The sequence below is a fragment of the Pongo pygmaeus genome, chromosome X (assembly GCF_028885625.2).
Source record: "Pongo pygmaeus isolate AG05252 chromosome X, NHGRI_mPonPyg2-v2.0_pri, whole genome shotgun sequence".
In the NCBI taxonomy this organism is placed as follows: domain Eukaryota; kingdom Metazoa; phylum Chordata; class Mammalia; order Primates; family Hominidae; genus Pongo; species Pongo pygmaeus.
In genome coordinates, this window is record NC_072396.2 from 124,776,111 (window position 1) to 124,803,744 (window position 27,634).

A 27,634-nucleotide genomic window follows, 5' to 3' on the forward strand; every position below is an offset into this window, starting at 1 on the left:
CTCTAAGTCCTATTTATTCCATTTCCTTCTGCTATGTTCCCTTCTCACATAAAACAGTTCTCGGCACATCTACTTATCTTCTCACACAAGATACCATATTCCCTTACTACTCAATTAGGTCCCACTTCTTCCAATAAGTTCTTCTTAATTGACTCAGCTACCAGTGAGTCACATGGCACTTGCACCCATCATACCACACTGACTTAGTCATTGAGTCAACACTATTTATCTCCCAACAACTGGACACTTCTTACACAAAACTACTTATCTTTTTATGTGTATATCTTGTCTCTCTGACTCCTTAATGACAGAAAGACATTGTGTGGTCATCTATCTATAAGTTCTTTAATACTTTTTAAGCTTTGAACCAAGTGAATACATGAAGTATTCAAAAAAAACTCTAGCAATGTGTCCTGCAAATAGAAAGGGCTTCTAGGATGAGAAAAGTTGCCAGAAAACGTGTAATTACGATTGAGTGTGCTAGATGCGATGATGAGGATAAGCAGAGAGATGAGGCCCCTAACCCAGCATTTAGGGGAAGGCAAGTCAGAAAAGCCTTCCTGGGAAGAGGTAAAGGGACAGAGTCCCAAAGACCCACAGGGAAACAGATAAAAAGTTAGTGGAAATAGTGAGAAATCGAGAATTAAGCTGGGCTTTACAGCACAGAGTCTCACCCGTGTTTAGCTGGAGGGTGGTTTAAGAACTTTAAGGCAAGAAAGGCAGGAGCATCTAAGGTGAGTTTTGAGGTCAAGTTCAGAGGGAACATTCTGTTTTTCTAATTTAGCCTTGACTGCTTAACCTATAGACCGGATCTAGTCATTTTCCTTCCTCAACAACCTTCCATCAAGCTTTTCCTGTACTGTGATGGAGCAATCTCGTAATAGGTATAAATAAACAAAAAGAACTATCTGGTACATGGTCTGCTATCATTTATGTAAAAAAGGGACAAAACAAAAACATACACAGTCGTTTTACGTATATAAAACATCTCTGGAAAGATACCCAAACAACTAATAATGTCTGTCACAAAGAGAACTAACTAACTAGGGGACTGGAGGATGGGGTGGAAGTGAGACTTTTCACTACATGCTCTGCAATACTTTCGGGGCTTTGAACCAGACGAATATATTAGCTACTCAAAAAACTTAAATACTTGCCTTCCCCAATAAAAGCCTTTCTAACTTCCCCACCACCATACTTTTTAGCATGGTGTTCAAGGAGAACCTTACCACTTTCATCTCATGTCTGATTATAACTTTTTTTTTTCTTTTTTTTTTAGATGGACTCTTGCTCTGTCGCCCAGATTGGGGTGCAATCTTGGCTCAGTGCAACCTCTGCCTCCAGGTTCAAGTGGTTCTCCTGCTTCAGCCTCTCAAGTAGCTGGGATTACAAGCATGCGCCGCCACACTCAGCTAGGTTTTTTTGTATTTTTAGTAGAGATGGGGTTTCACCATGTTGGCCAGGCTAGTCTCGAACTCCTGACTTCAAGTGAACTGTTCACCTCAGCCTCCCAAAGTGCTGTATTACATGCATGAGCCACCTTGGCCACCCCAATTATAACCTTTCACACATCCTTTGAACCAAGTACTCTACTTTTCTCACTTTTGGGCAAGATTTGGAGTGGTGTCTCTAAAACAGTGGCTTCCAAAATGTTTTGACCCAAAGCCACAGTAGGAAATCTAATGTCACAATCCATCATACATAAATTTATGTAACTAAAATAAAATCTTCACGAACCTACTCATCATTACTCTATGTGATACATTCTGATATTTGCTATTTCATTTCTTTTTAAAAAATGCTGGTCACAAATTATTAATTTCATGAACCTATTAGAACATTAGTAACTTAGGGTAGGTACTTATGCTCTCTTACTAGTACTAAGTGCTTTCCACAACCCCAAGGTATCAGTCCAGTTTTGGACACAGTAAGCAGTCACGGATTGAACAAGGAATGACTGTTTACTAAGTACCCTTCATCCTATTACATGCTGGGATGGAAACAGGAATAAGAAGGTGTTTGAGATAAGCTCTATTTTACTCTAGATCTTTGAAAAGTACTTTTATAAATATATTATTTTAAATATTATGTATTTATTATTCATGTATTTTTACATATTATGCATTATGTATGTTTTATTTAAATATTATGTATTATTTATGTATTTTTACATATTATGCATTACGTATTTATTATTTACACTAATAAAACACTTTGGGAATCTCTGGAAGTAACCTCTTGCCTCACAAACAACTATTTGTAATAAACAGATTCTAGATAACTGCAACCTCTGCCTCCTGGGTTCAAGCGATTCTCATGCCTTAGCCTCCCCAGTAGCTCGGATTACAGACACGTGCCACCACACCTGGCTGAATTTTGTATTTTTGGTAGAGACTGGGTTTCACCATGTTGGCCAAGCTGGTCTTGAACGCCTGACCTCAGGTGATCCGCCCACCTTGGCCTCCCAAAGTGTTGGGATTTCAGGCATCAGCCACCGCACCCAGCCTTATAAGTCTTTTTAATAAAACTATCTTTTTACTTAAGCTCCCACTAATTACCAGTAAATATGCTGCCTTAAATCCTTTGAAGGTACTTAGGTATAAAATACAGGCATTCTAGCAAGCTTCTAACCCTTATTCTTCCAAATCCCAGTTCTTCCCCTCCAAAATCCACAGGATACATAAAAAATGTATCTTTCTTCACAAGGATGAGCTAAAAAAAAGTGTCTGAAAAAAAACACACTCAAAAAATATATATAAACGTGTAGCAAATGACATATGCAAATATTTACTGAACAACAGACAATAAAAAAGATACTGAATTTCCACCAGGGTGTTGAACTCTGGTCACTGGTCTAAGGAGTGGAGTCTTATTTTTCAAGCTATGTTTACAGATAGTAAGTAAAGCACATAACAAAAATTCAACAACTGATATAGCAATAAGATCTACATTATCTCTCTTTTTATGTCAAGTAAAAATGGCTAAGATACTCTAAGTATTCAAAAACTAAGAATCTGTTTAAAGGAAACCAACTATACAATGAAACCTAAACTCCTTTTCTTTTTAATTCCAGTAAACAGGGCTTAAATAAGACTGAAAATTATCAAGGACTAAGAATTTGTAAGTGCACATTTTAAAATTTTTTAGTATTTAATAATCTATTGTATATTTCAAAATAACAAAAAGAGTAGAATTTTAGTTGTACATTTTAAAAACAGCAACAATAGTACTGATTAACGATTCAGTAAAAAGAGAAATAAATAATACATAATAGACTAAGCTTTAAGACATCAACAGGGTGACAAAGTTACACAGACTCCAATAGCTAGTCATCAACAATGCTAAGAATCTAACTGCTTTCTTATTATCACTGATTGCTTAAGCAACCAGATTTTACAATTGATAATAACCCATACTATTTGATTGTAGTCCTGTGGTCATGTACTCTATAAATGAATCGTTAATAGAAAGGTTCATAATTTAAGGTTTATTTCACAAAAAGGTAACTACAGTTCCCATTATTAATAATAAATAAAATTATTTTCATCAGAATTGAAGTATGGACTAGGCTTGACTTTAAAAATAGCTAGAGATTTATAGGAAAGATAAATGTTACATGCTCCTGTACAAACTTCCAGCATCTCCAAAAAAGGTAGCTGATCTTAAACACTGTACTAGGCCAGGCATGGTGGCTCATGCCTGTAAGCCTGGCACTTTGGGAGGCCAAAGCGGGACGACTGCTTGAGGCCAGGAGTTCGAGAACTACCTGGGTAACATAGCAAGACCCCCATATCTCCATTTAAACAAAACAAAACAAAACAAAACAAAACACTGTGGCTACTCATACAAAAGTTGAGAACATGAGCTCATAATAGGATTATGAAAATAATCCTATTTAAAATATTACTTATTAATAGTAAAAAACTCACACCAAAACCAAAATTCCAACTGTACGATACCACATGTGAAAACAAGACACATTCTTTTTAAGCGTAGAGGGACACTGTTCCTAGAGAGTTCCTGTCTTTTTCTATTATTTTTTCAATTTCGCTAATGGTGTCTACTGAAGCACATTTGGAATGTAATCTATTTATCAGCCAGCTGCTCTGGCCCAGTGTAGATTTAGAATTTAAAATCGTGTGGCTTCAGAGCTCTAAAATAAAATGTAATTTTAAAATAAAGATTTCTAAAGACTCAAACATCTACTATCATTGATGACACATACCAATATATAGCAGGGACTGTGATAATTACTTTTTTGCAATATTTCATTTACGTCTAAAAAACCCTGCCATATAGGTAGCCGTTAGTCTCACCATCTTGTAAATGAGGAAACCAAGACTTAGAGAAGTAACTCGCCCAAAGTTATATGATGAGTGACAGATTTGTAACCTAAGGCAGGCTGAACAGCTCAAAAGTCAGCGCATTTAATCAGTCTTATTTGCAGTCAATCAAAAACAAGCACGCAAACAAACAAAACAGTCAAATGAAAACATTAATCACCGCCTCACACCCACAGGATCTCAAGGTTGTCAAGGAAAGATAATTTTAAAACTCAGGTTCAATTCTAATTTAAAATTACTTTAAAAAGACAATGTTTGCTTACTGCAAGTGTACTTAGAACAGCATGTTCTTTTATAGAAATTAAAAACTTAGTAGGCAGTACATGCAACCCACACTAGGGACTTCCATACTTAAAGCTTTGAAGCAAAATGTTTTTTCATGCAGAAGTAAGTTCTAAGTAGATATATGCCAGTAAGTGTTTACCTCAGAGAAAGAGGGTGGGACAGGGGTTTGGAGAACTTTTGTATAACTACATATTTCCACATTATTTCAATTTTAGAAGAGTACTTTTTCTTATTTTTTTATTTCCCACTCAGGTAGATTGAGAGAGTACTTCGAATAATGTTTCAATGAGTCAAAATCAAACAAGCACCTGAAGTCCAGATTATATGAAATAGCTTTACCTCCTTTATCCTCCTGTTTGAACTTGAACATCTCAAAATAATCTTTCTGAGAACAATCCAAAGGAACATTTATAAAATTAAGGTCAAAAACAGTAAAAGAGCTAAAAACCAATGCTTTTGAATTCATTATAGCAAAAGCAGTAAGGTATTATGAAAAATGCAAACAGTGAAGTTATAAGACCTGTGACTAGGCTAAAGAAATGCAACTGAACAACAGCAGGTACAACTTACGAAGTACAAGAAAACAAAAACAAAAGATGCAAGCTCTATGCTCTTGAAAGAAAAAGATTTAACAGAATCAATATATCAGGAAAAGTATTTTCAAATCAAAAGCTCTGGAAAAATATTCAAGGTAAAGTAAATAGGGTTAATTAATAACCACAATAAACATTTGTTATAAATATGGAATATATAATTTCATTATTGAAATTAAATATGCCGTATACTAGCATATCCAAATAAACACCATATACTATCCAAATAAACACCACTTATGCATGCACAGATAAAAATACTACTAAAATGATAAAGAGCTGTTTCCCTAAAGTAAAACAATTTAATTGTTTCAAACACTGCACTACAGTGGTATTCAAAGTACCAGGGTATATTAGTGAGGTGGTACAGGAGTAAAAGTGCAATGAACTAGAAATCCAGCATCTCAGTTTGAGTTGCCCCTGCTCTGCCAATATGTGACTCTGGGCAGGTTATTCAACTTCTCTGAGACTCAGTCTCCTCATCAATTAAGTGGGGATAAGCCAGGTGCGGTGGCTCACACCTGTAATCCCAGCACCTTGGGAGATGGAGGCCAGTGGATCACTTGAGGTCAGGAGTTCGAGATCAGCCTGGCCAACGTAGTGAAACCCTGTCTCTACTAAAAATACAAAAACTAGCAGGGTGTGGTGGCAGGCACCTGTAATTCCAGCTACTTGGGAAGCTGAGGCAAGAGGATCACTTGAGCCCGGGAGGTGGAGGTTGCAGTGAGCCGAGATCACACCACTGCACTCCAGCCTGAGTAACATAGCAAGACTCCATCTCAAAAAAAAAAAAAAGTGGGGATAGTAACTACTACCCTACGTACCCCAGAAAGGGTTTCCGTAATGCTTATATGAGATAATACAAGATGAATCCCCTCTGCAGGCTGTCACGGACACCACGAAGAAAAAATATTGGACCACATGCTCTCTTAAGGCCTTTCCAAGTCAGTTTCATATTTTGGCTTTTATTGTTGCACATTTCAGGAGACGCATATATAATATGCCAAAAGAGCCATATGAAATGGGCTTATTCTTAAGTAATAGCTTAGTACTACAACTACTAGCTGACATTTGCATAGCATTACAATGCTTATAATGTTACATGGCATTATTACTATGTGTTGTGCACTGATTTGAGCATTTTGCGTGTACTGACTAATTTTCACAGCAACAGAAACTGGAGATCTCAATTGACATACTACAAGTGAAGAAGCTATACTGTGGCTTGTAAAAAAGTTTGACTCATGATCTCATCTTATATTTGTAAGATTATAGTGCCTGGAGGTGTTTTCCACAAATATCTTATTTGATTCTTATCAGCAACCTTGTGAGATAGGTAGGGCAAATTATTATTTCCTCTACTTTAGAGAGGAGGAAATTTAAATTGAGAGTGACGGCTGGGTTTGGTAGCTCATGCCTGTAATCTCAGCACCTTGGGAGGTTGAGGTGACAAGACTGCTGTAGCCCTGGAGTTCAAGACCAGCCTGGGCAACATAGCAAGACCCCTATCTCTTAAAAAAACAGGAAAAAAACTGAGAGGGCTTTAGTACCTGGCCCAAGATTATGAGGGTAACAGCAGTCAAAACTAGATCCCAAACCCATCTTCTGACTCCTAATCCAGGATTTGCCCATCACCATACTAGCTCTGCAACTAAAATATACAAATACTGATAAATAAAACCAACATAATTTCTTACAAGGTACTCATCAATACAAAAATTCAAGCTATTGTACTCTGAAGTATCTTTTTTTTTTTTTGAGATGGAGTTTCACTCTTGTTGCCCAGGCTGGAGTGCAATGGTGCAATCTTGGCTCACTGCAACCTCTATCTCCTGGGTTCAAGCGATTCTCTTGCCTCAGCCTCCTGAGTAGCTGGGATTACAGGCATGCACCACCATGCCCGGCTAATTTTGTATTTTTAGTAGAGACAGGGTTTCTCCATGTTGGTCAGGCTGGTCTCGAACTCCTGACCTCAGGTGATCTGCCAGCCTTGGCCTCCCAAAGTGCTGGGATTACAGGTGTGAGCCACCATGCCCGGCCTGAAGTATCTTTTAACACCAAATCCCTGACACTCTAAAGAAAGTAACTTCTTGAATTGGTTGTGTGTCAAATACACAGTAGGGAAAAATTTCTTGGTAGCAAAAGACTGCCCTTAGTAACTGCCCTTAACATTATATTTAAGGGTAAGGACCCATTTGCTAAGTAAAGAATCTGAACCTCAGACTAAGCTGCTGGACTACAAACTGCTACTCATTTCTGGGCTGAGGTGCATCTTGTAGCCCAGGTATTAGAAAAATGTAAAGAGCAAGAAAAAGAAACAGCAAAGTCTACTATTAAGGAGGTAGAATAAAGGATATGAATAATATCTGCATGTCTTGAGGCCTTTCCTATGGGTAGGTAACACAACTAAGAAACAATTATCACAATAGAATGACATGTCACCAGAAATCATCTTTGGGATTCATGCTATAGGATTACATTATAGGTAGAACTTCTATTACACCAAGGTACACGTAACTGTAATTCCTTATCAGGAGGGTCAAAGATAAGCACAACTTATACCGGTATGACTGTACCCACGGTTTATGTGAGAATACGTGGTCTAATTATAGAGTTCATCAATTAATGGAGAAACTAAAATTAGAAGGGAACCAAAAGTCTACTTAAGAACCTATTTCAGAAAGCAAAATCCATATACATCCCACCTCAATTTATGTTAATCAAATCTGGTTATGCATATTAATACATACCTGGTAGAGTTCTTCTAAATTGTACTTAATTGAAGTACTATTCTGAATAGCTTCCACTGCTTCTTTCAGTTTTTGCCAGGTTTCATCTGTGTAGTTTTCTGGTAATTTAGGCTTATCTAGATGATATGTAAAAGGTTGGTATCAGAATACCATGTCAGATATAGTAACCAAAGATTCATAAAATACAATAGCATTACTATTTTTAGGGTAAATTGTGATCTTTATAACTATTACACCTAATCATTAAAGTAACCGCTGTATTTAAGCTTAATATAAAGAATAAAATTTGAAATGCCATAATACCGTTTAAGTCATTTTGACTCACCTATTAAAATTGAAGGTGAGGTTTTTCTCCTATTGATTGTATTGCTTCAAAAAAATAAAAATTCAAGAATGACCATAAAAAATAACAATCCTGATCTTATTTCATCATGTGTAAAACCTAAGTCGACATGAATTTTTAACCTGAGACTTAAAGTACTGTCTATGTGCAAGGTACTTTACAAGCCTCAATCTTCCCAACAATACCCTGAGAAATCTATTTTACAACCTAGGAAACTGAGGCTGGAACTCATTTAGTAAGCTTGCCCAAGGTCATCATAGCTAGTCAATGGCAAAGCTGGGATTCTAATTCAGGTCTGTTTGACCCCCAAATTTATGCAGCATCTATAGAAATGGAAACATCTTAACTCAGGTTTTAAACTACGTTTACGAGCAGAGTGAAATTTTTAAAGACTGAAAGAAATGACTCCAGAAACCATGCTGCATTTTCAGAATAGAAAAGAAACATCTTACTCTAGGCTTTAAACTTCACTGACTAGCAATGAGTGTGGGGAAAAAAGTTTTAATTAGAACATCCAAATGCCTTAATAATATGCTTTTATTTTAGGAGGGAGAGAAAAAAATCTCTGAAACCAATTTGAAAATGCAACCAGGATCATAACTCATTTAAAAATCTTTAGCTACAAAATCCATACATTTTTAAGTGAAATAATGAAAACGTTAGTCAATTACAATTCATATTGACTTCAGAAAGCTCTACTACTAAATCAGAAACTGAAAGCCTGGGTATGGGAAGGTAGTGATATAAAAAAGAAAGGGTTAAAAATAGACAACACCATAGCCCTCTACTTGAGACAAAATAGAGCATATTCCTGATTTCCACACAATGTTAAAAACACAAGCATAGAGAACCTAATCTTCTCAATACTAATATTCAGCCACAAAGCACTTATCTCATAAATATTACTTAAGTTCATTCATTTACTTCTCTATTTAATAAACACTGTAGCACTGATTACCTGGCAGTTAAGGGTGTTGAAAAAGTAAGTCAGAAAAACAGAAACACATTCAACAAACAAAAATTAATTCAGCTCAAATACATTTTTAAAAATTGCTGATATTATATTTGCATCAATGTATTCATAATACTCTCCTCACATACCTCAAACACGGTCTGAACAAATTTTCCTAAAAGCTGCAGGTCGATACTTTAAAATCCATTTTAGTGATGGAAAAAAATAGATGTAGTAATTGTTCCTATCTTTAGACTAGTGGTACACAGAGTTACTACTTCTGTGTATACACAATATTTTTCACTTTCAAACCCTACCTTTGGAAAGAAATGCAGAGAACATAAATTTTTCTTCAAATATTGCTTCCAAATGACTTTCATGAATACAGTATAAATCTAATTATAAATCTTATTTGAGCATAAAAAGATCACTATTGCTACCTGTATTTCTAGGCATTGGATAATGTGGCCTACTGAAGCATAAAAATAAAAATCCCAGCAATGCCAAGGCTCGCTATGCACCTGAAATAAATAAACCTCTTTAGAATACAAATTTCTCACCTGTAAAATCCGGATCAATCATACCGATTGTCAGTGTATAAGGAATAACAGATTAAATACAATAGGTTGAAAAAGACCTCAAAATACTGCACAGAAACACCCGGTGTATGCTTCAGCACAAGGATCCTAACCACCCCCGGAAAATGAACCCTCCACCAAAAAAGGACCTCCCCTCCACCTCATTGATTATGCATAAAACATTAGGCCACCTCCAAACTGTTTAATATATTAACATAAATAGAGCACGTGACCCCTCGAGTGTCAAATCCTTATTAGGTGATTATGGATTTTGGCCTTGGTTACCTTTAAAGTTCTTGATCACTAACTTCTTAGCAGAGCCAGGCTTGCTGTTAGCAAAGCTAGAGACGGTGGTAGAAGATTTGGCTAGGCCGTTTGCATGATGCACCGAAGCCACAGAAGAAATTAATATACTCTTATTTTTAAGTTGCTGCTGCTGAGATGTTGCAGCAGTTGGTGAAGATGAGGAGGAGGAGGAGGAGGATTCCTCAGCCATCTTCGCATCAAACCCTACAAACTCCAGGGTGTCTTCAAAACGCAGCTTCTTCTGTATCGGTACGTGGCTGGAAGCAGCCACTGAAACCCCCAGGCAGAAGGACGAGGTTGAAGGGGATGCCGAATCCCTGGGTTGTAAAGGAGGAGTGGAAGAGGAGGAAGAGGTGGAATCAAAGTCTTCTCTCTCGTTACTACTGTTACTGCTGCTACTGCTGCTGCTGTTTAACTTTCTCTTCTTGGCAGAGGTGGGCGGAGTGGTGCTGGTATTACCATCAGTGGCAGATCTGACCTCCTGAGCAGCAGCAGCAGCTGAGGGACTGGGGGAAGAAAAACCTGTTGGAAACATGAAAATAGCGGGGTCAACAGGCAGAGGAGCATCAAAAACCTACGTTTATATGCCTGCGTGCGTGTAGGAGAGAAGGTGGCAATGCTAGAGGGGGAAGGGAAGAAAGAAGAGAGGAGAAACACAGAGGACGAGAAGGAAAGTGAAGGGGGGGCTACACCGGGGGAATGGGAGGGTTTGGGAAGGCGGATAGGCTGACACCAGGAGTGAGCAGAACGAGGGGGGAGAGCGAATGAGGAGGCAGACAGGTAAACGGCCGTGCCGTCCCCCTCCCCTGCTTTTCGATCTCTCTCCCCCCCTTTCTGCAGGAGCGACTCAGCGAGTCTGTGAGGCTGCAGCTCCTCCTCCTTTTCTCCCTCTCCCTGGGAGGGGAGAGGCTGTGGTTGGGGGAAAGGGGGAGGGGGAAAGAACCAGGGCTTGTTATTGTCAATAGCACAAGAGGCTAAAGATGGCGCCATTTCCGGTCACGCGGCGCCGAGGGAGGGGCGGTGTCAACCTCAGGGAGTGGGGGTGAGGGAAGCGCTGCAGCCGCCCGGGGGGCGGGGGAGTTCGCGCGTGAGGGGGCGGCTGGAAAGGGGCGGCTAAAGTGCCCCAGACGCTCGCGCTAGTTCGCTCCTGCTCCCGCTCCCCTTCGCGCTCCCCTTTCCTGGCAGCGCCTTCCTTCCCTGGCCCACCGGGAACTCCCGCTCCCTCCTTAACGGTCCCGCGGGAAGCGCCGCGCCGCAGCGCCCTTACCGGAAGTGACTGGGCAGACACTTTTCATAGCGCCCAGATCCCGAAGCCCCCAGGTCCGCAGGACTTGAGTGGGGGGGGGGAAGGGGGGAGGGAGAAATTGGGGGGAAGAAAAGTGGATAGGAGGAGGGGGCGGACCTTCGAGACACCTTCGGAGCTCCTGATTGGAGCTTTCTGAAGGCGAGGGGGTGGGGGGGTGGCGGGAGGAGCGGGAAGGAGCCTCGGGGGAGGGAAGGTAGTGACGGCGAGGGGCGGAGTGAGCTAGCTGGGAAAACGGAGGAGGAGGAAGAGGAGGAGAGAGGGAGGGACGGAATAAAACGTAAGGGTCCGGGAGAATAGAAACTTTGAAAGAGATAAAAGAATAAGGAGTGGTTGCAAGGCTAGGGGAGTAACCCTAAATAGAGGAAAACATAATCATGCCATTATGCCCGCTGCTGGAGAGGAATGTCCTGATGTTAAGATAGGAAAGGAGAAGAAAACGAGCTAAGATAGGAAGAAAAGGACTTTTTGATTCGGTGCCGCTATAAATTGTTTCTCTTTTATCTCAAGGCACCACAGACCCAAGGCTGAATAAGGCCTGAATTGTGATGCCTTTCTCTTTCATGTAGCTGTAAATCCTTTTATCTTACTACCAGGAGCATTTTCTAAGCTGGCTGGCCAAATTAAGGGTGTATTCTAAGGCGAAGAAATGGAAAGGTAACTAATCCCTCACCCACCCAGCACTGTGCCCAGGACCGTCCTAACCCCCACTCTATCAGTCCTTAACTCAGTAATTTATAGACCAAACAAAGCTAAGACCCACTTCCTTCTTTTGCCAAATCTCAGTTTACACGCTGTTCCAAAGGAGACATTTTAGAACAATATCGGCAAAAGTTAGTGTTTTCTACTAATGTGTTTCATGAGGCCACGCTTTACAATTGATTACTGATTTTAAAAATCTTTAAATTTGGTTAAATTAGCAACAATAAACCTTGTAAATTCCCTGTTGGGAGTTTTTACTTAACCTTGGGGCATTCTCACAGGGAGGTAACACAATATCAAAGACTAAATTTGCCAACCTGTTGATCATTCTAACTGCAAAAGCATTCAGTTAGCATGTATGGTAAGACTATGCAAGGTCTCTGCCCTTGAGAAGCCAGTAGGGGAAGATAGTTTCAAAACTAATTTCCATAACAATACTATGACACATATACAAAGTGCTGTCAGAAGAGGCAAAACAAGAAATTTGGGAGAAATCTGGAATAGGAAGAGTTCTACAGAGATTATGTTTATGCTGTGTCTCAAAGTGGGAGTTGCCAAAAAGACAAGAGGGAACAGGATGAAAGGCATTCTGGGGAATGGAAACAAGGGCAAAGCAAGGAGTGAAAGGGCCAGGCCTGTTTATGGAAACATGGAAAGTGCAGTGAGGCTGGGAAGTAGGATGTCTGGCTGGGAGTAAGGAAGATGAGGCTCAAAAGTGCCTGGCACACCAAGCCAAGAATTTGGAGTCTACTCTGTAGGCGATCATAAATAGCAGGGAGACAGTCCAGCAAGCAGAGCTTTTACAAACCAGGGGTGACAGGATTGTGAGTGGAGTAAAAGCAGCTTGTATGGTATACCTTGTGATAGCTGAATCAGAACCCTGCAAATAAATCAACTTTCTAACTTTGTTTAAACAGGCCCACTTGTTTTTGTGTCTTGAAAAGTCCCTGATTAAAATGCAAATCAACCTTTGGCATTATTAGACAATATCATTGCTATTTGATGACAGCCTGCTGAAAGCAAGGCTCTAATGGAACTTAGAACCGCTGAGAAGGGAGACAGGGGCCTGAAAGGAGACACATGGAAGCACTCCTATCTGTTTTGAATATACCACATAGTTTTTTTCGTTTTGTTTTGAAGACAGAATCTTGCTGTGTCGCCCAGGCTGGACTGCAGTGGTGTAATCTTGGCTCACTGCAACCTCTGCCTCCCGGGTTCAAGCGATTCTTGTGCATCAGCCTTCTTGAGTACCTGGGACTACAGGCGTGTATCACTACGCCTGCTAATTTTTTTTGTATTTTTAGTAGAGTTAGGGTTTTGCCATGTTGGCCAGGCTGGTCTTGAACTCCTGGCCTAAAGTGATCCGCCTGCCTCAGCCTCCCAAAGTGCTGGGCCTACCATATAGTTCTTGCTGCCCAAATAGAAACAGTAAACTCTTAAGGCCAGGAAAGACACCTTAAAACATTGAACTTTCCTTTATCATGTCTCACAGTTCACAAAATGCTGAACCACTGTAAATGCAGGGTAAATGCTTATTGAATTGAGTATTTCATTGCATGTGAATAAAATAATGCTGTGTCTTTATAAGGGAGGATTAACTGACTCATTTTCGGGATTTAATGAACAAGGTTGTTCTAATTCATGTAGTTAAAATCTTTAGGAGGGCATATGAAGTGCTAGCCATTTAAAAAATTACAAATATTAGTGCAACTGAAAGGGAATGGACATAAAGATAAGAGAAAGCTGCTTTTGCCATACAAAGATAAACTTTTCTATTAACCTAAATGATAGCTGAGTCCTGTTAATATTTAACTACATTCTAGTAATAATAGTTCCCTATCTCACGTGGTTATCTAAGCCCTTCGGTCTTCTGAGTTATATGTTGGTTTTAAAAAGCACAGATCTGGCCACGCGTGGTGGCTCATGCCTGTAATCCCAGCACTTTGGGAGGCCAACATGGGTGGATCACATGAGACCAGGAGTTCCAGACCAGCCTGGCCAATATAGTGAAACCCCGTTTCCACTAAAAATACAAAAATGAGCCGGACATGGTGGTGTTCGCCTGTTATCCCAGCTACTCAAATGGCTGAGGCAAAAGAATCCCTTGAACCTGAGGCAGAGGTTGCAGTGAGCCAAGCTCACACCACTGCACTCCAGCCTGGGTGACAGAGTGAGACCTTGTTACAACAAACAAACAAACAAACAAAAACAAGGCTAGGTGGCTCAGGCTTGTAATCCCAAAACTTTGGGAGGCTGAGGCAGGCAGATCACCTGAGGTCAGGGGTTCAAGACCAGCCACATGGTGAAATCCTATCTCTACTAAAAACACAAAAATTATCCGGGCACGTTGGAGGGTGCCTGTAATCCCAGCTACTCGGGCGGATAAGGCAGAAGAATCGCTTGAACTCAGGAGGTGGAGGTTGTAGTGAGCCGAGATTGTGCCACTGTACTCCTGCCTAGGCAACAGAGCAAGAGTCTGTCTCAAAAAAAAACAAAAACCTCCCAAGTTGGTTTGTAAAATATCTTTTACATCAAGAACCAACTAATTGAGGCTAGCTGAAGAACATAAGCATATATTCTGTACACCCAAATGTTTGCCAATCAACGTTAAACACATTCTCAACATTAAAATACATTTTCAAGGTTGAACTCACGGGAGCCACACTAATCAAGATGTGTAATGTAGGACACCGTACAATTATAGCCATTATCAGACTAAACCAGACTGGGCACTTAACACATTCCATATTTAGGATCTTTCATCTTGTGAGTTCAACTCATACCTTAGAAACATTAATTAAACTTTACAATGTTGCCACATGAGGTGTAGTTATTATTGGCTGCCTTTTAACCAAGCTGTTTATAAAGGTAAGTATATGTGTAAAGGAAGAAATACAAAGACAGGGAGCTAGCTTTTATAATGTCAATTCCTTTATTTCTGTGGACATCTCCCTAAAAAGGCAGAGTGTAACCCATTTCCCCTTTTTGATCACAGGGATTCCCCAGGGTGCTTGGGGAATCAAGACGTGTAATGTAGGACGCCATACAGTTATAGCCATCTGGGGTGCTTTAGGTCCTCTCCAGATATCTCATACCAGTGGCTTGCCACTAGACAGACACTCCTGGAAGCCTTCCTATCCAATGGGTGGGATTTTCCTTAGGAATGGGAGAGACTGCTTGCCCAGGAGAATCTGAAGATGTTTCTGAGAATGCATAAAAAAAAAAAAAAAGCAAAAACCAAAACAAAACAAAACAGAAAAAACGGCTGGGCACAGTGGTTCACACCTGTAATCCCAGCACTTTGGGAGGCCAGGGTGGGTGGATCACTTGGCCAGGAGTTTGAGACCAGCCTGGGCAACATGGCGATACCCCGTCTCTACTAAAAATACAAAAATTAGCCAGGCGTGGTAGTGCACATCTGTGGTCCCAGCTACTTGGGAGGCTGAAGCAGGAGAATTGTTTGAACCCAGGAGGCAGAGGTTGCAGTCAGCCGAGATTGCACCACTGCACTCCAGCCTAGGTGACAGAGTGAAAAAAAAAAAAAAAAAAACTGCTAGGTAAAAGGCAGTCCATTTACTTTTTTTTTTTTTTTTTTCTGAGACAGTGTCTCACTCTGTCACCCAGGCTGGAGTGCAGCGGTGCCATCTCGGCTCACTGCAAGCTCCGCCTCCTGGGTTCATGCCATTCTCCTGCCTCAGCCTCCCAAGTAGCTGGGACTACAGGCGCCTACCACCACGCCCGGCTAATTTTTTTTGTATTTTTAGTAGAGACGAGGTTTCACCATGTTAGCCAGGATGGTCTCGATCTCCTGACCTCGTGATCCATCCGCCTCGGCCTCGCAAAGTGCTGGGATTATAGGCGTGAGCCACCGCGCCCGGCCCAGGCAGTCCGTTTTCTTCATCTACTTTTCTGAAGGATCATCTTTGAAGCAGGAGAGTACAGAGAAGGCAAATTAAGCAATGCTGAGATAGTAAAGATTGTATCATAATAAGGGCTTTGTTATGCTATCAACACCAATGGGCTGCTGAGGAGGCCAAAGCTCAAGCAAAAATAATCCAACTACACAATGTGAATTCATCCTTTCCCATCCTGAGATTGCTATATAAAAGCAAGGAAAGTAATAACGTGCTGAACCTATGTGCTAAGTAAAATCTAAATAGATAACACAGATTTCATATGTGTGTGTGTGTGTGTGTATAGGTATATATATATATATTTGGTTTTTTTTTTGAGATGGAGTTTTGCTCTTGTTGCCCAGGCTAGAGTGCAATGGCACTACCTCAGCTCACCACAACCTCCACCTCCCGGGTTCAAGCGATTCTCCTGCCTCAGCCTCCCAAGTAGCTGGGATTATAGGCATGCAGCACCACACCTGGCTAATTTTGTGTTTTTAGTAGAGACGGGGTTTCTCCATGTTGGCCAGCCTGGTCTCGAACTCCCAACCTCAGGTGATCTGCCTGCCTCAGCTTCCCAAAGTGCTGGGATTACAGGTGTGAGCCACTGCGCCCAGCCAAATTTCATATTTTTAACAAAATTGTTTATCTTACGTTGCCTGAAGTTACTGACTTGGTACATCAGCCATTCAAGCACTTCGTTCCTTAGCTCAGAGATTTTATCTGTCATACCTGTGAACCATCTGGAAAGCAGATTTAAGGACTAAAAGTTAGAGATAGGCTGTTTTCCCTGAGGGTTTGGGAGTGGGGAGCCAGACCAGCCACAGATGACTTCTCCCTTGGGTGCTGCTAAGGACTTGCTTATGGAGTTGCTGGGCCTATATATATATTTGGCGAGCTGATGTGCCATGGCATGGGCCTATTTTTAACATTCTGTTTACTTTATCGATGTCTCTCAAAGTCCCTCCAACCCCACCCTGCTCAATGTTTGATCTGATGGCATTCAGCTTTTCTTTTTCTCACAGACAAGGCCAATTTAGATTTTTTTTTGTTTTGTTTTGTTTTTTTTTTTTTTTTGAGACAGAGTCTGGCTCTGTCGCCCAGGCTGGAGTGCAGTGGTGCGATATTGGCTCACTGCAATCTCCATCTCCCAGGTTCAAGTGGTTCTCCTGCCTTGGCCTCCCAAGTAGCTGGGATTACAGGTGTGCGCCACCATGCCCAGCTAAATTTTTTGGTATTTTTAGTAGAAATGGGGTTTCGCCATGTTGGCCAGGCTGGTCTTGAACTCCTGACCTCAGGTGATCCGCCCACCTCGGCCTCCCAAAGTGGTAGGATTACAGGCATGAGCCACTGCACCCAGTGCCAATTTAGATTTAAATCCGGGGTTCCCAACTCACTGTACAATAGAATGACCTGGGAGTTTTTTTGTTTTTTAATCTTTACCCAGGTCCAAACCTAGTCAGTGCAATTCAATCAGAATCTCTGTGAGGAGGGCCTCAATTATCAGTATTTTTAAGAAGCTCTTGGCCAGGTGCGGTGGCTCATGCCTGTGCCTGTAATCCCAGCACTTTGGGAGGCTGAGGCAGGAGGATTGCTTGAAGCCAGGAGTTTAAGACCAGCCTGGTCAACAAAGCGAGACCTTGTCTCTATCAAAAAATAAAAATAAAAAATTAGCTGCATGTGGTGGCACATGCCTGTAGACCCAGCACTTTGGGATGCTGAGGTGGGAGGATTGCTTGAGCCCAGGAGTTCCAGCTGCAGTGAGCTATGATGGTGCCAATGCACTCCAGCCTGGGTGACAAAGTAAGACTCTGAAGAAAAAAAAAAAAAGCAGCTCTCCAGGTAATTCTACATACCTCCAAGTTTGAGAAACCATAGTTGTAGGTGAAGTAAGTATGTCTTGTGATTTGAATGGGGCTGATAAGCCCTTGTATTCCCTTTAATGCCTGAAATTTCATGATTATTTATTCACTCATTTGGATAACACATTGCCTCCTTCTCTAGGAATCCTTTTTTAAAGTGCAAATTAGCCAAGGAGTCTTAGTTCCTAACCCTTTAAGGTGAATGCCTCTTGGAGGAAAAAGGCTAATAGGAAAGTCCTAGGATCCTGGAGGTAAACAGAACTAGGAGAAGCCACTGCAATAGGGAGTGGTGAGAGGTGAGGTTACCAACCAGGAAGGAAAGATTTCTGAGAGTACATTTTGCTGACCTCACAGTATTGCCTAGGGCCAATCCTGCTTTTTGATGACTGCATATTTAAAACCTAATCAAGTTTGACAGCTTATCTAAGCTGCCAAAATCATACTAAAAGAAAATTTAAATATTTTTTATAAGCAAAGCAGAGAGCAGACATTGGGTATGTAGGTTTAGAGTTATCCCTAAATGCCCAACTTTTAAATTATCACTCACCTTAGGGAAGTTTCTATTACCAAGTCATGTATTTTTCCTGCTTCTATTACTAAATGTCCTTTATTCCCACCAACAGCATTATTTCTCTCTCCAATTCCTTTGGTCATTCAACAACAATCTATTGAGCAAATACTCTCAGCAACGCATGGTGCTAGATGCCGTGAGGGAATACAGAATAACACAAAATTCAATTTGTAGCTGATTTCACAGTTTTTCAAAGCACTTTCACATACAATCTTATTTTATCCTGATAAACACACTGTGAGATAGATCAAGTACCATCCCCACTGTACAAATAAGAAATAGGCTCAGCAAAGGAGGTTAAAATTATTTGCTAAAGTCACAAAGCACACAGACCTAAGTCCAGTTCTTCACTGACTCCAAATACAGTATTTCCCATAGTTTACAATTTCGTAAGGAGACTTGCCATAAAATAGTCTCAAGTAGTAGACATGTCAGAAAAAGACGTTCAGAGCCCCACTCACCAAGAGAAAAAAATGAAGAATAAGAAAATAACTCCTTTATTGAGATAAGCCAAATCAAAATGCCCAAAAGGAGACCAAGCTTGCATGCAGTTCAGGCCACCATCAAGCAGGTAGGACAAAACAGCAGGCAATGCACATTTAAGGATATGGTGGCAATTTTGTTCTAGAGAATCAGTCTATTCTCTGGCTGGACCCTCAGCCAGTGGCTGATCTTCACAAGAGGTAGAAACTGGCTGCTTCTCCTGGCCAAATCCAGGAAAACAGTGAAGGAACCCTGCTGGCAGACCCATTATGATCTACTCCCTTAGTATACAAAGACAACCCTTGCCCTCCATTCTCAATTGGCAATGTAGGTTTAGAGCTATCCCTAAATGCCCAACTTTTAAATTATCACTCACCTTAGGGAAGTTTCTATTACCAAGTAATATATTTGGTGGGTAAGGCAGACAATTACAAGACAGAGTGACAAAGGCCACTATGAGAACGCAGAGGTGGGACAGCTGGCCCAGCCTAGGAGGGTGAGGTGGGATGCAGTGGAGGAAGGGAATTAAGAATAGCTTCCAGAGAAAGAAATCCAATTTAAATCCCCGAGAGTGAGTGGGAATTAGCCAGGCAAAGGGAGTGAAAGGGAGCAGGGGGCATAAAGAAGGAAGATAGGAAGCACATTTAAATCCTAAAGGAAGAGAGAGTAAGGCACATTCAGGACATTGCAAGGAGACTAGTTATTAGAGTGTAACTTCAGTCCTAACCAGAAACTCTGAAGAGCTAATGAAGGAAATGAAGGCAGCATCCCAATCTCAAGTCTGGTACAGCAATCTTAGGCCTCTTAGCACCAAATCTTACTCATATGCCCTACTTGCTGTTGGAGCTGTGGCTACAGATAACACTTCTTGCCTTGAGCCACACTGGTTCAGGAATTGGATTTACAAGTCAGGTTCACTCTTAGATATAGGAGGTGAGAATCACAAAGGGGGAGAATAGGATTTGACATGTGCAAAGTAAGACAAAGGCAGACTTGATAATAAGAACCACAATACTGGGCAACACTACAGAAATTCAGACGAACTACAGCAGGGTTTGGAAACTACAGCCCATGGACCAAACCCTGCCCTTTACCTGTTTTTGTAAATAAAGTTTTATTGGAACATTGCAATATTTATTTGTCTACGTATTTTCTGTGGCCGCTTTTATGCTAAAACAGCAGTTTAGAGTTTTGACAGAGACCATATGGCCCACAGAGTCTAAAATAGTTCCTACTAGTTCTTTAACAGAAAAAAAAATTGCCAATCCTTGCATTTGAATATACTAATTGTTAAAAATAGAGACGTGGCACAAAGGAGAAAGTGATTTAGAACATGCTAAGGATTTTCTATTCCTAGTCTGCATGCAGACTTCAAAAGATGGCAAGAGAATATTCTTTGATAAGAAAATGGCTAAATAAATTGTGGTATAGTCACATAATGAAATACTATACAGCATTGAACAATGAATAAATTACAGCCATGTGCATAAGTCTCAAACAATGTTATGTGACAAACACAAATCACCAAATAATACCTACAATTTGATAACTTTTTAAATAAAGCTCAAAAATAAGAAAAACTTGCAGATATATAATATGGTAAAGGTATTAAAGTATAGAAGGAAAATAGCTGGGTGATATGGCATGCACCTGTAGTCCCAGCTACTTGGGAGGCTGAGGCAGGAGGATCTCTTGAGCCCAGGAGTTCGAGACTAGCCTGAGCAACACAGGGAGATAACAAAAAAAGGGGGTGGGGTGGGGTGGGGGGAATAATTAATATAAGATCCAGGATAGGAGATTGTTCTAGGGGAAGTGTGGGAGGAAAATTTAGGGAAGGGGAATTTAGGTAGATTCAAAAGTATCAGTAATGTTCTAGTTCTTACACACAGATGATGGATTCCTGGATGTTTATTTAATAATTATGCTCCATAAATTACACATCATACATCTTTTGTATGTACTAAAATTACACAAGTCGCCATAGTGTTTGCAGAAATTTTTAAAATTAAAAAAACTAAAAGGTTTTTTAAAAAAAAGTTTCAAGATGGGAAGTGGTGACTTATTGAAGGCAGACCATGACAGTATGCAGAAAGAATAGCTGGCAGAGATAACAAATGACAACTAGGATTGATTGTTGTAACATTTAAGCATACCTTGTGGATTTCTGGAAATTACTCAAGGGCGAGGGATGCACCCTCCTATCTGGTGGAAGAATGGACTCTCTATGGTCCACAATATGGGGGCTTAATGTTGTAATCTGTATATTAATCATACAAATCCAAACTAAATTTGTAGTATCAGGACAGTGAGATCTAAAGATCTGTGGATTACTTGAAAAGGGGAACAGTGTGTGCAGAGACATGGAAGCATGAGAAAGATCATGGCCCATTTAGGCAACTGTTTACAGGTGACCCTTGAACAACTGGGGTTTAAACTGTGATGGTCCATTTATACACATATTTTTTCAATAAATACGGTCGGCCCTCTGCATGGGCAGGTTCCACATCAGCAATCAAGCAGGAATGGAAAATACAGGATTTGCAGGATTGGAAACCTGTAAAGGGAAGGCCAATTTTTGTATCTGTGGGTTCCGCAGAGCTGACTGTGGGAGTTGAATATGCACCGATTTTGGTATCTGCAGGGTTCCTGGAGCCAGTTCCCTGCAGATACCTTGGAACAACCATATTACCATGCTGTGTGACTGATGTTCAGTAGGCCTGTGGAGGAATGATGAGAGATGAAGACAGAGAGGTGGGCTGGGTTCAGATCATGGCGAATATTATATGTCATCCTCCAGAGTTTAGATTCTATCTAGTAGGTCATGGGTAACCACTGAAGGGCATCAAATATGGAAGGGAGTAATATAACCAGAGGTACAGTTAGAAATGTCCCAGTCTTGGCCAGGCGTGGTAGCTCATGCCTGTAATCCCAGCACTTTAGGAGGCCAAGGCAGGTGGGTCACTTGAAGTCAGGAGTTCAAGACCAGCCTGACCAACATGGTGAAACCCTGTCTTTACTTAAAAAATACAAAATTAGCTGGGTGTGGTGGCGCATGCCTGTAATCCCAGCTACTTGGGAGGCTGAGGCAGGAGAATTGCTTGAACCCAGGAGGCGGAGGTTGCAGTGAGCCGAAATCATGCCATATAGCATTCCAGCCTGAGCAACAAGAGCAAAACTCCATCAAAAAAAAAAAAAAAAAGAAAAGGAAAAGAAAAAGAAAAGAAATGTCCAGGTCTCAACAACCTTTGACTACAAAATAAGGTGAACTTTCCACTCAGTCCCTGTTCCCCAACTAAAACCAGCCCCCAAAGGTAACCTCAGTTAAGTTTGCTGATTAAAGATCTTTTCCTATACACTTAACCAACATGCAGAGTTTTTGCTTTTTTTAAAAAAAGGATGACACAGTATAAATTTTTCTATGACTTTATTTTTTGCTTAATATTATATCATGAACATCTTTCCTTGTCACTACACACAGATCTACCTCACTATTTTTAAGGGCAACATAGTATACTATATATGGATATATATTCCTATCACTTAAAAAAATCTAATTATCACACGTTATTGTTGTTGCTTTTTTCTCTTACCTTACCTTGCTGGACTGACAATTTCCTTTGTTTCTTTTTTCAACTATTAGTGTTTTGGAAGTTCTACATACTATTTACATTCTATTAATGGTCACCTTTCAGTTCTGTTTAGTTATGCAAATGATATATAAACATTCTTTTTGTAAGAAAAAATTTAAACAATATAGAAGAATATAGGATAAAAAGTGTAAGTGTTGGTGGTCAGATAAGCATACAAAAAAAGAAAAATAAATAAAATAAAATTAAAAGTGTCTCTTTTACCTGTTAAATTTGGTGCATCACCTTCCTCAGCATTTATGTACATATATACTTGTATATATACAAACAGGAAGCTTTCGTATTTTTTCAAATGGCATAATTACTGTACGTATAGCTCTACAATTTGCTTTTTTCGCTTAATATATATTAGAGATCTGTCCATGACAGTATATAGAGATCTACCTCATTCTTTTTAAGGGCTGTATACTATTTTACAGTAAAAATATACCATATTGTATTAAACCATTCCCCTATTTTTGAACATTTGGTTATTTCCAATTTTTGTGACTACAAACATGCTCCAATGAACATCCTTGTAACATAAATCTGTGCATGTATAAAAGTATTTCTGAGGATATATTTGAAAAAGTAGAATTGGGTCAAGCGGAAGGTATATTTAAAATTTCGATACACTGTCATATTTACCCTTCAAAAATGTTGTGCCAACATATGATCCCCACCTTCTGAATGACCATTAACTGCCCCATATCCTTAGCAACACTAAATTTTATCAAACCTTAAAGTTTTTGACAAAATATTACATGAATTCATTCTCACTGCAAAGCAACAAAAACAAAGTAAAAGCAGGAGTGCCCTCTTGACCACCATCCCCTGATCCCAGTTTTCTCTGGGAAAATTTGTTTCTACCTTGCTATTAATTTTTTTATTAATTGTTTCATTATGCTAGATGTTCTGAGGAATTTCCTTCCTTTTCTTTTTTCTTTTTTTTTTTTTTTTTTTTGAGACGGAGTCCCGCTGTTGCCCAGGCTGGGCTGGAGTGCAATGGCACAATCTCCGCTCACTGCAACCTCCACCTCCCACATTCAAGCGATTCTCCAGCCTGAGCCTCCCTAGTAGCTGGGATTACAGGCGCGTGCCGTGACCACGCCCAGTTAATTTTTGTATTTTTAGTAGAGACGGGGTTTCACAATGTTGGCCAGGCTACTCTCAAATTCCTGACCTCAGGTGATCTTCCCCGCCAACCCCTCCTCCCCCATCACCTCCCCCACCCGCTGCCCCAGCCTCCCAGAGTGCTTAGATTACAAGCGTGAGCCACCGCACCCGGCCCTGAGGAATAATTTCATAAGAATTTACTCAAGCTTCCTAGACATGTTGTTAACAATTTTTTTTTTCCTGAGACGGAGTCTCGATCTGTCACTCAGGCTGGAGTGCAGTGGCGCGATCTCGGCTCACTGCAAGCTCCGCCTCCCGGGTTCACGCCATTCTCTTGCTTCAGCCTCCTGAGTAGCTGGGACGACAGGCGCCCACAACCACGCCCGGCTAATTTTTTGTATTTTTAGTAGAGACGGGTTTTCACGGTGGTCTCGATCTCCTGATCTCGTGATCTGCTCGCCTCGGCCTCCCAAGGTGCTGGGATTACAGGCGTGAGCCACCGCGCCCGGCCTGTTAACAATTATTTAGACTTAACTCTTGAGTTTTACTAGTTCATTTACTCACCACCGTCTTTAGAGGTAATAGCCTTATCATCACTCCCATCTCCTGATCCAGATGACTGTGACATCATCCGTCCTTTGGGTCTACCATAGAAAACAGAGAATTCACTTTTCCAGCAGTCCTCTCCCATATCTGTACAGTGTTATGAATTCATTGACTCTGGTTTCCCAGCCAATTTTATCCTATTTGTTCCATATCTTCAAGGAAATTATCAAAATTTTGGTCTGCTAATCACATCCTTCCTTGCTAACCCTTGGAATTTTAGTGCTATTCTTTTACTTGTTTTTTTCTTCTGTCATTTAAAGCTGATTTGGCAGGGAAAACACATTTGTTAAGACTCTCTTAAATTGGAAGCCTGACATGCCATTTTAAATTACAATGGCTTGAACTCCTACTGGCTTGAATGTCAACAAAACAGATTCCCCTCAAAGTGTCCTCCAGCTATTTCTGGAGGTTCTTCAAAGTACTATCTCACTTACGATCTGAATCAGGTCACAAATTTTCTTCTGTTCCTGCCTCTTCTTTAAGCTGCAGTGCTATGGTTGTTGAAGGCCATCTTGTGATCACCACTTTGCTGGGTAGGCTCTTCACCACAAATAACTATGACTCTAACGAGCTTTTCCCTAAGTTATCCACATCACAGGTGAATAAAGGCTGTAACTTTTAACATACCTTTTATAAATATTTGGGAATAACGAAACCTAGCACAACATTGAGAATAACTTAAAATTGCCTAAAAATGTGGCTTTGCTTAGGTCTTGTGACCCATAACCAGGTACATAACCAGGTCCACCTTCAATAAGTTCCTAAACAAGACCCTCCCCACATTCCGAAATCTCAAAAGGGCATTTTAGCTCACCATCAGTCACTGGAGGATCCGTTGTGTTCTTCTATCTAAGGTCCGATCTATCTAAAGCAGAGGATTGGGAAGACCTTTTGAAAACACATTAGCAATACCCGCCCTTTCAGGCTAGGTCCTGCCCGCCGAGGCTGGCCTTCCTGTGTATTTAACACCTTCCAGGATGATAGACAGCAGAGCTGACCAATCTCTGCAGGGGAAACCCCACTAGACTAACAACAGAGGCCTGGTTGGAGCCAAAAGAAAAACAAAACGAAAATTTCAAACGATCTCAGAGTTATACAGTTCCCAAAGCCTGGGTTATTCTCTAATAATACTACCTATGGGACTTAAACAGATAAGCCTAGGTTGTTCTATACCAAGACTGGCAGTTTCTAAACTGAACTGCTGGGGAGGGATTGTGTCTTCACAATCGGGTAGTGCTGACATCACCCTCATGGGGAGGGGTGGGGCATCAGGGTAGTGCTGACGTCTCCTCCATGGGGAGGGGGAGGGGCATCAGGCTCTCCACGTGGTCTCTGCTGAGCGGGAAAAGGTGGGAGATGGGAGATGGGAACTGGAGCCTTCTAAGAGCCGAAGTCTAGGCTCCTGTTCCGCCATTGCTGGCTTGGGTAAGGATGAGTCTGCATTTTTTTTTTTTTCCCATGGCATTTGGCTTGACTAGATTAGCTATCTAAAATTTTCTCGATTGCTAGATTGCTCCTTTTTTTGTCCTTTGTCTTGAGAGACAAGTTTCGTTAAGGCTTTAGTCTATGTCTGTTGGTGTTTCACACTGTTGTGAATGGGATATATATATGCACACATAATATCTAGTTCTGTTATTACTAGAATAAGAACATTATTGGAATATAACAAAAGAATGTTAATTTTAAAATCTAGGTGGTGGGTGTATTGATGTTCATTATAAAAATTCTTTAAACTTTTCTGCATGTTTAAACATTTTTATAACAAATATTGGAAAATAAAAGGGAGCTATTTAATAATACTTTGAAAAGGAAAAAAATGGAAACGATGGGATTCTGTATATTTATTTTACATCTGGCCTGTATTAGGACTCTTGTTTCCAAGTGACAGAAACCCAACTTGAATAAGCTTAAGAGGAAAATTGAGTTTATTGGTTAATGTAACTGGGAAGAATAGGGCAGATCTCAGAACCAACTAGATCGAGGGACTCAAATGGTATCTAGGCTCTCACTCCGTCTCATCTTTCATCTCTGCTTCTCTCTGTATTGCCTAATTCTCTAAGACTCTTACATGGTAGAGACCGGACATGGCTACTAATTGCTCTGGGGTCACATCCTTACAGTTCAAGATCCAAGGAAAAGAGAAAATTACTTCTTTACCTTTGATTTGGAAAACTCCAAGGGAGATCTTGTATCTCTGGGCCAGGTCTCATGCCTACCACTTGGAGCTACCACGGAGTCCAATGGGGTTGGATATTATGATTATGATATTATGATTAGTCCATCCTGGGTTAGGTGCCCAGCCACAGGCAGCAGAGGGGACTATTGTGATTGCCTGTCCTACCAGGACTATATTGAAAGGATAAAGTAGGAGCAGGTATCCAAAGGAAGAAGAATGCTGTTGCTAGAAGCAGAGAGGAAGGAATGCTGGGCAAAGCAAAATAGCAGATATCCACTACATAGGCTTATTAGTTTTAATGTTTTTAAGTTACGTTTCTTGGATTCTCAATGCGTATAATCATATCTATAAATAATTATACTTTTTCCTCTTTTCTCTTTCTTTTAGATTTATACAGCTTATTTTGTTTTCTTGTTTTGTCACATTCCAGAGCCTTCAAAACACTGTAGTGGACATCTATGCTTTATTCCTGAATTTCAGGGGAAGTGACTTGATTATGATGCTTTCTATTGGCTTTTCGATACTCTTTACTGTGTTTAGAAAGCTCTTTTCTAGCTGGGTGTGGTGGTTCATGTCTGTAATTCCAGCGCTTTGGGAGGCCAAGGTAGGTGGATTGAGCCCTGGAGTGCGACAGCAGTGTGGGCAATATGGTAAAACCAGTCTCTACAAAGAATACAAAAAATTAGCTGGTGTGGTGGTGCATGTCTGTAGTCCCAGCTACTCCAAAGGCTGAAGTGGGAGAATCACCTGAGCCTGGGGAGGCAGAGGTTGCAGTGAGTAGAGATCACGCCACTGTACTCTAACCTGGGCAACAGAGCGAGACCAAGGCCAAAAAAAAAAAAATTTCTTTTCTATTCTCATTGTGCTTTCTATACTCATTGTACTCATTTATAAGGAATAGCTGCTGATTTTTATCCAGTGCCTTTTGGCCATCCATTAACAGGTAAGACTACATCAAAATTAAAAATTTTGTAAGGAAAATAGTAAAGTACAGAAATCACCTGAAAACAAGAAAATGGAGAAACTGGAATGTAGACTTTACCTTCCGTGAAACTAGGAGCGGTAAATGCTACATGAAAACACTGCTTAGAGCTGGGTGTGGTGACTCAAGCCTATAATCCTAGCACTTTGCGAGGCTGAGGAGGG

General features: G+C 40.6%; 1 protein-coding gene and 1 long non-coding RNA gene across 8 annotated transcripts in view; one reads left to right on the forward strand and one right to left on the reverse strand.

The window, feature by feature from the left end:
- CUL4B (cullin 4B) overlaps positions 1 to 25,505 on the reverse strand; it is a 51,506-nt gene extending 26,001 nt beyond the window's left edge. For 2 of the 6 annotated variants that reach the window (XM_054471320.2, XM_063660392.1), the window contains exons 1-4: positions 25,127 to 25,505; positions 24,271 to 24,350; positions 10,130 to 10,672; positions 7,972 to 8,087 (exon numbers count right to left, since the gene is read on the reverse strand). In XM_054471320.2, the coding sequence (XP_054327295.1) occupies positions 7,972 to 8,087; positions 10,130 to 10,672; positions 24,271 to 24,337 (726 nt within the window). In that variant the 5' untranslated portion in view covers positions 24,338 to 24,350; positions 25,127 to 25,505. Of the gene's footprint in view, positions 1 to 7,971; positions 8,088 to 9,826; positions 9,968 to 10,129; positions 10,673 to 11,417; positions 11,557 to 24,270; positions 24,351 to 25,126 lie in introns of those variants that run through there. The other 4 variants (XM_054471321.2, XM_063660393.1, XM_063660394.1 and 1 more) reach the window with 3 other exon arrangements.
- LOC129024347 (uncharacterized) overlaps positions 10,666 to 27,634 on the forward strand; it is a 47,438-nt gene continuing 30,469 nt past the window's right edge. For both annotated transcript variants that reach the window (XR_008497073.2, XR_008497074.2), the window contains exon 1: positions 10,666 to 10,930. This is a non-coding gene — a long non-coding RNA (uncharacterized LOC129024347). The remainder of the gene's footprint in view (positions 10,931 to 27,634) is intronic.